We start from the raw sequence: 12,588 nt of genomic DNA on the forward strand, positions 1-12,588 counted from the left end.
AACTTTGGGCAGTTAGGTGGCTCAGTAGATAGAGCACCAGCCCTGAAGTCAGAAAGATGGGAGTTCAAATCTGATCTCAGACACTTAAGACTTACTATGTGTGAGATCCTGGGCAAGTCACTTAGCCCCAATTGCCTCAGCAAAAATAATAATAATAAAAAATAAAAACAACTTTGAAAGACTTGAGAACTTTGATCATTGTAGTGATAAACTTTGATTTCAGAGGATCAGAGATAAAGCAACCTGTCCATCTCCAGCCAAAGTGGTAATGGATTCACAATTCACAATGAGATACATTTTTGGAGATAGCCAATATAGGATTTGTTTTGTTTGACTATATTATGAGAGTTTTCTTTTTCTTTTTTCTTTAATTGTTCATGGTGGAGGGAGTGAAGGGAGGAGGAAGAAATAGAAAAATATTAAATATTGGGGGAAACATCAGCATATATATCAGCTTGTGGACTGCTTTATAGGGTAAACTTCTAAAAGACTGGGACCAATGCTGTTTAAAATACTTTGTTCAGCACTTAGAAAACATAAATAAGAGCTCATGTTTGATGGCTATGGTGGTGGTGGTGGTGGTGGTGAGAGGAATAACAGTGATCAAAGCCAGCTCTTGAAGAACTACAGAATAAACAATGTTAGTTTTTAGCATTTGTTTCTACCTGTATCATATTAGTAGAACATTCTCAATTTTTTGCAGCAAGTTTGTTAGATACCCTTTATCCCATGGCTGTTGTATATAGTGTCCCGCCAGATTTGCACTTTACTGACAATCTCCCAACTTTATCTAGTCCCATTGACTCATCCCTTAAAGGCTTTTTCCTAGAAGGTGAGTGCTCCATTGGATAAACTGACAAACTATAATCAATAAACTAATATATGTAAACAAGGATGATTTTAGGGTAAAAGTTTCAGAAGTATGGGGAAGGCAAATTTTATTTGAGTTTTTGGTCTCTTAAAATTCATCTATTCACTTTAAACTATAGATTCTGGTCATGTTTTAGATGTTGATATGAAACAGGTTTTTAAAATTTTGTTAATATTTTATTTTTCTGAATGAATGCAAAGATAATTTTCAACATTTACTTTTGCAAAACCTTGTGTTCCAAATTTTTTTTCCTCTCTTCTCCCTCCCCAAAGTAGTAAGCTATCCAACATGGGTTAAACATGTGCAACTCTTCTAAACATTTCCATATTCATCATGCTGTTCACACACAAAAAAAGTGAAAGTTTTGATTTTTGTCTCAAATTAGATTTTACTAGAAGAAAAACGAGAGACCCTGATCCTTTCTGAAAGCCTCTGGGGAGTCCAGAGTTGGAGGATCAGGGAAGAATGATGAACAGGGAGACAAATTATCATCTCATAGTTTTATCCTGGGGCAAAGCAAGCCAGTTCAAAATAAAACTAATTTGTGCATATTATAAATAAATATATATTATTCTTATTCAAGGATTTATACTTGATTAAAATTTTCTTGCCTCTATGCTCTGTGCTTGACATTTGGATCTAAATCAAAAGGTCAGAGGCCTTCTTAATGCCCATTTTAATTAATCCCCTCAGATTATTACTATTTATCTGAAAAATTTTTGATGTGTTTTGACCTCATACTCATTTCCAGATATCCTTTCATTAGCCACAGTGAGTTTCCATTTTTTTTTTTTAAAGGAAACCAGTTAAGCAAAACAAACACAGCAAGCAAGTCTGACATTATTCCTCCCTCTTTCTAGTCAAAAAGCAGCGTTATATTTTCTTATTTCTTCTTCAAGGTCAGGATTGGTCATTAAAATTTTGGATCAGTCTAATCTCATTATACAAATGAGGCCCAGAGAAGTTAAATTATTCACATAAGGCCACACAAGTAACAACTAATAGAAGTGAGATTTTTAATCACATTCTCTTAATTCTTTTCACCACTCCTCCTGATAATTTTCTTTGCTTCTATTTTCTTGAGCTACGATACAGTATTTCTTCTCTATTGACACAGGTACAGTAATATATGACTTATAAGAGTTGAGCATATTTCTTCTCTAGTGAACATAGTTTATTTATGTTGGTTCAGTACAAAGCATTGGTGTGCAATTTTATGTGCAAAAGCACATAAGACAGTTGCTGAATCAATAGAACATAAATTATATTATAAAGTGTCATATGTCTTAACAGAGCCAATGAAACAAAAAAACCCCACATCTTTCTTTGTAGGATATAGATATCTATAATATCTAGTCATTCAGAATCAAATATCTATAAGAAAATGCTACTATATTTTATGTAAATTAATGCTTTTCCACTAAAAGAGAGTGTTCAACATTTCAGGGTTTCCCAGTCACTAAGAACTGTAGAAAATCTTGAAGACTCAATTAATTTAAATAAGATGCACAAAGTAGGGACAATTTAAAAAAATATTTTATTTACATAAATGAGATTCTGAACACATGCAAAAGAGCAAGATAAAAGTATTTTTTCTAAACTGTGGAATTATTTATGAGTTCATTAAAATTACTATCTTCTAAGATCAAAGAGAAGCAAACAATAATTAGTGAACTCAAAAATAGAAAGATTGGAAAAGAAATTATATAGTCTTCCCTTTTTAAACCATTTCAGCTATGTAGTGTTTATTCTTTTGTATCTGATTATTAGTCTGTCAGCCTGTCAACAAGTATTACATTTAAGTAACTACTATGTGCTAGGCATTGTACTAGGCCCTGGAGATACAAAGTAAGACAAAAGGCATTTAGTTAGTCCTTACTCTCAAGGAGCTCACAGTCTAGAGAAGACAACACATACAACTACAATCAGACAAGATGTATAGAGATCAAAAATCATCAATACATCAATATAAAGGCACTATCGTTACAGGGACTGGGGAAAAGTCCTTTTTAGAAGGTCCTTTTTCACCTTAAAACAAATTTGGTATGGTATATAAAACTAGCATTGGCTTAGGAATCAGAAGACATGAGTTTAAGTTTGGGCTATAACATTTAATAGCTGTTCTACCGGAGGTGGATCCTTTAATCCCTCTGTGCCTGATTTTCCTTATCTATAAAATCAGTCTAATAATACCTGCATTAGGAATCTTATATGTTTTTGTGAGGAAAGTGCTTTGTAAACTTTAAAGCTCTATGTAAATATAAGTAATTGTTGATGTTGCTGGGAAACCCACAAAGCTCTATCAATGGAAGTGTTCAGTAGCTGGCTGAAGGAAGTTTCATTCCCCAAAGTAAGAAGTTTAATCACTGTCAGTAACTTTATCTAGATCATTTGAAATGCAATTTCCAGAAGACTCATGTAATAGACATTGTTGAATATTCTAAAAAATGTAATTAATCACTATTAAAAGGACTAAAAAGTTGAGTTTTACAGCTCTAGAGGCATATACTTTAAGACATAGTTAATGATATTTGATGGTTGTACAGTGATATATAACTGATGAAAAGCTTTATTTAGCACAGGTCATCTAAATCTTATATTTGAATTGCAGGTAAGTAAGTCAAATGGTACTTCACAAGTAAGGGAACTAAGGTTCAAGTTGATTGAGTGGCCTATGCAGTTACACAATAAGTGGAGCCAGGACTAAAGCCCGTCTTCTGACTCCTAGTTTAGTATTTTTTTTTCCAGAACACATTAACTCACATCTAGCATAAACACTAATGTTATACAAATATTTAGGTTTTCTATAAATTAAGTTTTCCATCATAATGTAAAATCTATACACATTTTCTACCAGAGAAATTTAAGGACATACAATGTTGAATTTCTTTCATTAAAGTTTTTGTACAAATTCATAATTTTTGAACAACATCCTTAAGGTGCTAAACAATTGAATATAATTTAGCAGGTATTTTAGAAATCAAGTTAAAGTTTCTTCATTTTAGTACAATTCACTATCACCAGGCTTATTTTCCCAAAAAGTGACTTTTCATCATGCTACTACCATGTCTAATGAAGTCAGGAAGCATTTGTTAAGTTCCTGCTATGGGTCAGGAACTGTTTTAAATACTGAGTATTCAAAGCAAAGCAAAAATAGTCTCTACTCTCTAGGAACTCAAAATCAGAAACCAATGTACAAAAACCAAACAAAATATATACAGGATAAATGAAAAATAATCCATAGGGGGAAGGCACTATGTTTAAGGAAAACTGGGAAAGACTTCTTGCAAAAGGGAATATTCTAGCTAAGATTTGAAGGAAGCCAGGAAATCTAGGAGGTGAGTGACATATCACCTAAATGAACAGATTCAACTTCTTAGTCAAATCATTCAAATCATTCTATGATTTGGCTTCAATCCAATTTTCCCAATTAAGAATTTTCATCTATAACTAGAGTTAGGGCTAAATCAAACTTCCTCATTTTCCAAAACATGCTGAGCTCACTTTCACCTCTGGGCCTTTATTCCTGCTACGCTCCCAGCTGGTGAACACTCCATTCTCCCATTCTGAGGTAGCAGAACAGAAAATTCAGGTTTCCCCTGTGCAGAAATGCTGCACATTTCTTAATATGTCTTTTTAAGTCTTAATAAAAATGACCAGGAGACACCAATTTTCTAGTGGTTTCAGTGCTTTCTGGAGTCAGGAGAATTTTGTGACTTTTAGTTTCTACTTTGTAACAATATAAAAATTGATTCAAAGTCAGGACAGTATTTCCTAGCAATGTAGCCAATCAAACTCTGGGTCAAATCTTCATTCTGGTGCCCCATGTTCCAGGAAAGGGATCAGATATAACTTGTTCTATAAATTTCCATTTCTAGTGTTCTTTCATTCACATTATCCTATCTGTGTGTCTCTCTACAACCTTGTAAGCTGCAGGTTTTACAAGTATCTCCATTTAATAAGAATAATTGAGGCTCAGAGAAGTTAAGAAACTAGCCCGTGAATACACATACACACACACACACACAAAGGATCACAGGTAGGATTCAAGTCTTCCTAGTTCTAAATTCAGTTTGCTAGGTCCTACACCATATCTGCTGACAGGTTTTCTGCCTCAACTGTGGGACTGGGAAAGTAGGCTGCACATGCAAACTTTAAATGTATGTAGTCAGGCCACTTTCCTACTCATCCTTCATATGAAAATCCTCTCTGTTCAAATTCTCCTGTGCATTGGGTAGGAGTCAGAGAACAGGAAAGAGTCCTTCTTTCTACCTATTCCTAGGCTTCCTAAGAAGTCCCCAACCAATAGCATATGTATTCTCAGATTCAGTTTCTAGTAAAAGCAATCTATTTTGTTTATTGGTTTTCTAGGAATTTTTAACAGAGTTCATATTTCCATAGGGGAAAAAAATCTGAACATCTAGTCTTCAGAATACAATTTAGTTTTCCCATCTGAATCCAGTACCTAGCCATTATTGGTAATAGCTGCTGATTTGACCAAGAAAAAAAAATCACTTAGCAATTTGGAACCAGGGAGATGCATTCAAAACCATTCTCAGACTTCCTACTTGTGTGATTGTGGGGAAAATAATGGAACTAGGAGAAGGCTATGTGTAGGAGACAATAAGTAGAGGCCAACTTTGGTTGGATCAAAGTATTTAATGTATAACAAATCTGAATGGATAGGCTGGGGAGATGTGTTCAAAGCTAGTCTCAGACTTCCTACCTGTGTGATTGTGGGCAAGTCACTCTGTCTCAGTTTCCTTATCTATAAATAACATCTATATCTCAGGGTTGTTGTAAGAATCAAATTAGTATTTGCAAAGTACTTTGCAAACCTTAAAGTGCTTTATATAGTATTATATAGCTATATAAAGGTTAGTAGGAGGGACAGATATACCATTGTGGAAGAGCAACGTTAAAGATACACTCTGACTGTATGATCTTGGTCCAGTCTCTTAACTTCTCAATGCCAGAGAATTAGTTCTCTGTAACTCTTAAGTTACAGAGCTGATGTGGCTGGTAGAGGGAGATTCTAAATCTTATGGGAGAAATATCTCCTCTCTGAATTGATGTTTGCAAATATTTGTTTACCACAATGCAGAAATAATGAAGATAAAAATTTAAGTTTTAATATTATGCTCAAACATAGGGTCAGATCTCAGAGAAAACATGAACAATTGTAAGAGTTCTGATAGAGGCAAAATTACATAATAATGACAAATAATTCTCTGACATATTGTAATCTTGTACATTTCTCTTAGGCTATAAAAGTTAAAGAGAAGATAAAATTCAACTTTTATAACATTGAAAGAAGGATTATGGCTTTATAATCCTTCTTTCAATGTTATAAAAGTTGAACAAACTAAAAATAGAGTCATAATTCATTCCTAAGGAAACAAATGCCAGCAAAGAAATTCCATAAGTAAATTCAGTCAGTTTACAAATTAAATGAAATTTAGAGGATTCATAAATAGGTTAATTGAGAAGGAGGATATACATGTTATCACCTAGTCAGAGACAGTTGAAATAATTCTTTGATTTCTTATCTAAAGAATGTTTAAGGTTCTTATTTTCTACATCCCATGGGACAACTTTTGTTCAAGTGAGGTTAATATCAAAACAGACTTTTAGTTAACCAAAAATTGCCAGATTGATCTTAAGCCCCAAATAATAAAGGGAAATAAATTTCCATGACATAATTTGTTTAATTCTAGTTCATCTTTCCTAGTTCTTTATATCAATACAACCACAGATTTGATTCCCAAATTTCATTTTAAACTTAAAAGTATTTTAAAATGTTTCTTTTGGTTTTTACTTTCTATGATTGATATTTATTTTAAGGTTAATACTTAGAAATTAATTCATTTCAATGAGCCTTTATTAAGCATTACATATATAAAGTGAAAGGCTAGAAGTTAAGACTAGATAAAGAAGATAAGATACAGGATCAATTTATAATGTAATGGAGGAAAATATAAGCATCCAAATGATTTTGATTAAAGGGAAATTTCAAAAAATGCAAAAGGAGAAGTATAGGCCAAGTACAATGAGATATTTGAAGAGAAAAGATCATTTTTACCTAGGAAAGTTCTTATAGAGAGTAACAGTGAAAGTGGGGTTTGAAAGCAAAGATTGGAACCATCAGATTTAGAGTTGTGGACAGGGAAGAGGAGATGCTGTGTGGGGAAGGGGGCGTGTGAACAAAAGAAAGCTTGGAGAGAGGGGAGAGCTGGATAAGAATGAAGAATGAAGAGGCATCCATTTTGGTTGGAACATGGTGTACATGCGGGGGCTGTAGCTGGAGATAAGGCTGTTATTAGACTGGAACCAGACTGTCCTACCCTGAAAGCTTTGGAGCAGAGGAATGACTTGATTTTCTGAGTGTTAGAAATATTACTCTGGCATCAGCATGCAGGAGGAATTGGAAAGGGGACATATTGAAGATAGGAAGACTATCTGGAAAACTATTCAGGTCAATTCTTTGTTACAAGAGAGAGGGTTCTAATGGGAGAAGGAGAGGAGTCACTGGAACAGTGTCTGAAAAACAAGACAAAGAGGATCAGATTCAAGAGCTAATCCTCTGATGGGATTAGGTATGGTTATCAATCAGTAGCATTTATTAAACACTAAAATATTAAAATCATTAAATCATTAAACACTGAATTGTGCCAGGTATTACCCTAAACAAAAAAAGCCAAAAAACATTTCCTGCTTCCAAGGAGCTTACAGTCTATGTGGAGAGAAAACACACACACACACACAATTACATACAAGTAAGCTACATTCAAGATAAATTAGGGATGGTCTCAGAGGTAAGTCACTAAAATTGAGGAGGACTAGGAAAATGTATTGCAGAAATTGAAAACCCAGAGAAGCTAGAAAGCAGATGATGGAGAGAGTTTCAGGAATGTGAGACAAGACTATGAAAACATGGAAGGAGTAGCAAGGACGTTAGTCTCTTTGGATGTCAGAATATATGTAGAAAAGTAAAGTGTAATGGAATTTAGGAAGGACTATAAAAGCCAAACAGAGAATTTTATATTTGATCTTAGAGGTAATAAGGAGCCACTAGGATTAATTGAATAGAGGATGCTTGTGTTTTAGGAAGATCAATCTGATAGTTGGGTGGAAGACAGATTCGAGTGGTGGAGAGCCTTGAGAAAAGAGACTGATCAAGAGATTATTTCAATAGTCCAAATGTGATATAATGAAGGTCTGCATCAAGGTGGTGGCAGAGAAGGGGGCATATATGAGAGCTGTTATGAAAGCAGAAATGATAGGACTTAATGATTATGTATTAAGGATAAGAGAGTGGGAAGTCAAAGATAACATCTAGATCATAAGCCTGTATGTATGGGAGAGTGATGTCTAGTTAGTTAGGAAGACAAAAGAGTTGAAAGGGAAAAGATAATGGGCTCACTTTTGGAAATGTTGAATTTATATTCTCTAAGGGACTTTTAGTTTGTGATATACAATAGGCAATTTGAGAGGTGAGACTATGGGCCACTACAAAAGGAAGGGTTACACAAATCTGAGTCATCTGCATAGAGATAATAATTGAAATCATGGGAATTTATGAAACTACCAAGTAAAATACTATGGCTGGTGAAGAGGGCCCAAGGCAAAGCTCATGGTTAGTTGGTGTGATATGAAGATCCAATAAAAGAGACCAAAAAGGAGTGGTGATATAGGTAGGAGGAGAACTAGGAAGTTTCACAAAAACCTGTCACAAAGGTGGCAGAGAGGTTAAGAAGGATGAGGATTGAGAAAAAGTAATTAGATTTGACAACTAAGAGATTATTAGTAATTTTGGAGGGAACAATTTTAGTTGAATTTAGGTTAAGAAATCAAACTTCAAAGAGTTAAGAAAAGAAAAAGAGGGGGGGAAATGGAGATTTTGTAGCTGACCTCAAGGAATTTGGCCACAAAAAGGAGGAGAGATATAGAATGATAATTAGTGGAGATGGAAGAATCAAGAAAAGTTGTTTTTTTTTTTTTAATAGCCTTTTATTTACAGGATAACATGGGTAACTTTACAGCATTAACAATTGCCAAACCTCTTGTTCCAATTTTTCACCTCTTACCCCCCTACCCCCTCCCCTAGATGGCAGGATGACCAGCTTTTGGGATAAGAACTTACTGTTTGATAAAAATTGCTGGGAAAATTGGAAACTAATATGGCAGAAACTAGGCATTGATCCATACTTAACGCCGTACACCAAGATAAGGTCAAAATGGGTTCATGACCTAGGCATAAAGAATGAAATTATTAATAAATTAGAGAAACACAGGATAGTTTACCTCTCAGACCTGTGGAAGGGGAAGGTCTTTATGACCAAAGCAGAACTAGAGATCATTACTGAACACAAAATAGAAAATTTCGATTATACCAAACTGAAAAGTTTTTGTACAAACAAAACTAATGCAGACAAGATTAGAAGGGAAGCAATAAACTGGGAAAATATTTTTACAGTCAAAGGTTCTGATAAAGGCCTCATTTCCAAAATATATAGAGAATTAACTCTAATTTATAAAAAATCAAGCCATTCTCCAATTGAAAAATGGTCAAAGGATATGAACAGACAATTCTCAGATGAAGAAATTGAAACTATTTCTAGTCATATGAAAAGATGCTCCAAGTCATTATTAATCAGAGAAATGCAAATTAAGACAACTCTAAGATACCACTACACACCTGTCAGATTGGTTAAGATGACAGGAAAAAATAATAAGAAAAGGTTTTTTTGAAGATAGGGAGATATGAGCATTTTTATGGGCAATAGAGAAGCAACCAAAAGACAGAGATTGAAGATTTATGAGAGAAGGGATAATAGAGGGGCAATCTGCTGGAAAATGAGAAACAATCAAGATATATATAGTTGCTATTGGGGAGAGAAGAATCTTGAGAACACAATGTTACTGAAGTCAAGGGCAGAAAATTTCCCAAAGGAGGGAGTGGCACACAATATCAGCAGCCAAAAGAACACTGGATGTGGATTCTCATCATTTTCTATGGTAGATTCCCCCCCTCCCCTTCTTCCTGATACTCTATTCTCTCTAGGTTTTTGAAACACTACTCTCTCCTGGTTCTATGTATAAATCCTTTCTGCAATCTCCTTTGCTAGATCTTCGTCCAGATCAGACTGTTTAACTATAGGTTGGGAGGAATTCACTTCAAACTACCGGGTTCTATCCTCAATTCTCTTCTCCCTCTCTGTTGCTTCACTTGACAGTCATCAGCTCCTATTACCACCTCTATGATGATGGGGCATCTAGGTGGCCAGGAGATAAGAGAATTGATCAGAGTATTGTGGTACTCTGTCCAGGCCTGAAGTCAGGAAAATTCATCTTCCTGATTTCAAATCTGGCCTCAAACTCTTAGTAGCTGTGTGACTCTGGCCAAGTCATTTAACCCTGTTCAGAGTAGTGTTGTCACCTGGAAAATGATCTGGAGAAGGAAATGGCAAACCACTCCAATATCTTTGCCAAGAACTTCCCATGTGGGGTGATGAAGAGTTGGGCTTGATGAAACAACAATGATGGTCACTCAGACCTATCCTGATTTAACTAATTTGCTGTCCTCCAATTTTGTATTTCCAATTCAATATTTCCATACGAGATATTCAGTAGACATCTTAAATTCACCCAAACTCAAGCATAATGCTTTCCCCTAAATCTCCTTCCAATGTGTCAGATTTACAATTTAGATGTCATTCTCCACTCATCATGTCTCAAGCCTCATATCCAATCTTTTGAGATTTATCCTTTTACCTTTATAATCTCTCTAGACCACATCCCCTTCTTTTTGACATTGCCCACCACCCTGGCACATAAACTCATGACAGCCTGCAATGAGTCTTAACTAGTTTGTGAATTAATAGTTCCTGTCTTGGAGGTCAGATGTTAGAATCAAGAGGATACAAGTCGGATGTTTTACGAATAGTTAAGGCTGGGGTTTATATAGCTAATTTCTTGCTCCCTCTGTCCTTTTCCTCCCATTTCAAGAATATCAGTTCATTATCAAGAAAGAATTTTAATAGTCCTCCTACTCGGGTCAAATTCAGCGCCCGAGAGTAAGAGGTTTTAGCCCTAGTTAACGTTAGCCTCGCGTTAGCCCACGGCGGACCTCTCCTTTGGAGTTCAGCGGCTTCGGTCTCGCCCCGTGTTCCTTCTCCTCCTATGGGAGGATCCCGCAGGAGTGACGGCGGGCGCCGCCTCCCTGCTCTCCGGTCCCGGGCAGGCACTCCTTGAGAGACGCAGGTGAAGCGGTGTGAAGGGTTGGGCTTTTTTTTTTGTTCCTAAAAATAAAACGAACAAAAAAAAAAGTACAACAATCCAAACCCAACCGTCTCGAAGCCCGCCGGTTTGACTGGGATACCCTTCTTTTCCTCTCCGTTGAGCAATCTCCAAGCGCCGCCTCTTCATGCCGGGCCTCGGTGTTCTGGGTGTTTCCTCCCGCCCAGGAGGCCCCAGGAGTAGCCCCGCCCAGGAGGCCGCAGGTACCTCCCGACTCCCAGCACTGCCCGACCGACTCGGGGACGGCGTGGGGAAGGAAGGCGGGAGAGAGTTGGGGAGGGGGAGGCCCGAGAAAGCCACCTCCCCCTGCCCCCCGCGGCCCTCCCACCTTCGGGACGGGCGAGGGAGGCTTAACAAAGGCGAGCAACCTCGGCTGCGGCTGCAGCGGCTGCGGCATCGGAAGAGGGAGGTCGGAGGGCGGGCCGGCCGGCCACCAGGGCCAACCTCCCCGCGAGTCCATTTTGTGACCCAAGCAGCCTCACGCCTGGAGAGCGCAGCTGCGCCACTTGGGCAGCTCGAGCCTCGGCTGCTGCTGCTGCTTCTGCCGCCGCAGGCGCGCGCCCCTCACCAGCAGCTGCAGGTCGGTCTGTCGGTCTGGGCGTGGGCTAGCCCTCACACTGCCCCGCGTGCCTGTGGGGCCGGGGGAGAAGAAAGCAAGGGGGAATTTGACCGGAGCCCGTGAGGTTAGGGGGCGAGCAGCGTGCTCAGATCCAGAAACGTTTCTTTTTGCCCCAAATTCTAGCTTGGACTGGCTCCCGGCCGTGCTCGGAAACTGGATCTGCCGTATGCCCGAGTAGGGCCGGGCAGGGCCGAGCCCGGCCAGGGCATGGGGCAGTCGGTAGGTTACCGAAGGAAGGGCTGGACAGCCGGTAAAAGCGGCGTAAAGCCCGGCGTCCGGCGTTGCCTCTGTCCCCGCTCCAAGCCGGGCTTTCTTTATGGAGTAGACCGAAAAGCCACCGGGGACTTATGTAGGGGCCTAGGCGTCCCTTCCTCGCCGGAAACCCCTCGTGCGGATAGTTGAGTGGCAGCGGGGAAATAAAACCAGGCTGCTGAGTTGTGTGCCGGCTTTATAAGCCTTTAAGCAGAGGGGACTAAAACAAAACTATACTTTCTCCATAGCCAAGGCCCATCTTTGGCTACATACCCTTTTCAGCCTAGATTCTTACTGCTGAATTCTAGGTTTTTTCTGCTTTAATCCAGGTTTTATGATTTGAGCAGTGGAGTGATTGTATTTTTTGCAGTTTGGAAGCAGAGGAAGCCTTTGGCTAATGGTAACCGCGATTATAGATTTTTAAAAGTTTAAAGGCCATCTAACCCAACCCCTTCATTTTACAGATGAGGAAACTGAGGCACAGGTAAGTTAATTAACTGCTCAAGATTTTATAGAAAGCTGAGATGTGAATCTGGATCTCTTACTA

The 12,588-nt window shown here is 38.0% G+C and overlaps 1 protein-coding gene across 5 annotated transcripts in view; it reads left to right on the forward strand.

Annotated features, from left to right (window-relative positions):
• Positions 1 to 12,588, forward strand: part of TRIM13 (tripartite motif containing 13) — a 57,707-nt gene that overhangs the window by 36,867 nt on the left and 8,252 nt on the right. The window contains exon 1 of one of the 5 annotated variants that reach the window (XM_031961952.1): positions 2,719 to 3,221. The exons of 2 other annotated variants lie outside the window; for them this stretch is intronic. In XM_031961952.1, coding sequence (XP_031817812.1) covers positions 3,177 to 3,221 — 45 coding nt within the window. In that variant the 5' untranslated portion in view covers positions 2,719 to 3,176. Of the gene's footprint in view, positions 1 to 2,718; positions 3,222 to 11,409; positions 12,526 to 12,588 lie in introns of those variants that run through there. 2 more of the 5 variants (XM_023501495.2, XM_003767057.4) reach the window with 2 other exon arrangements.

This window comes from Sarcophilus harrisii, chromosome 3 (genome assembly GCF_902635505.1).
Source record: "Sarcophilus harrisii chromosome 3, mSarHar1.11, whole genome shotgun sequence".
NCBI classification, from domain to species: Eukaryota; Metazoa; Chordata; class Mammalia; order Dasyuromorphia; family Dasyuridae; genus Sarcophilus; species Sarcophilus harrisii.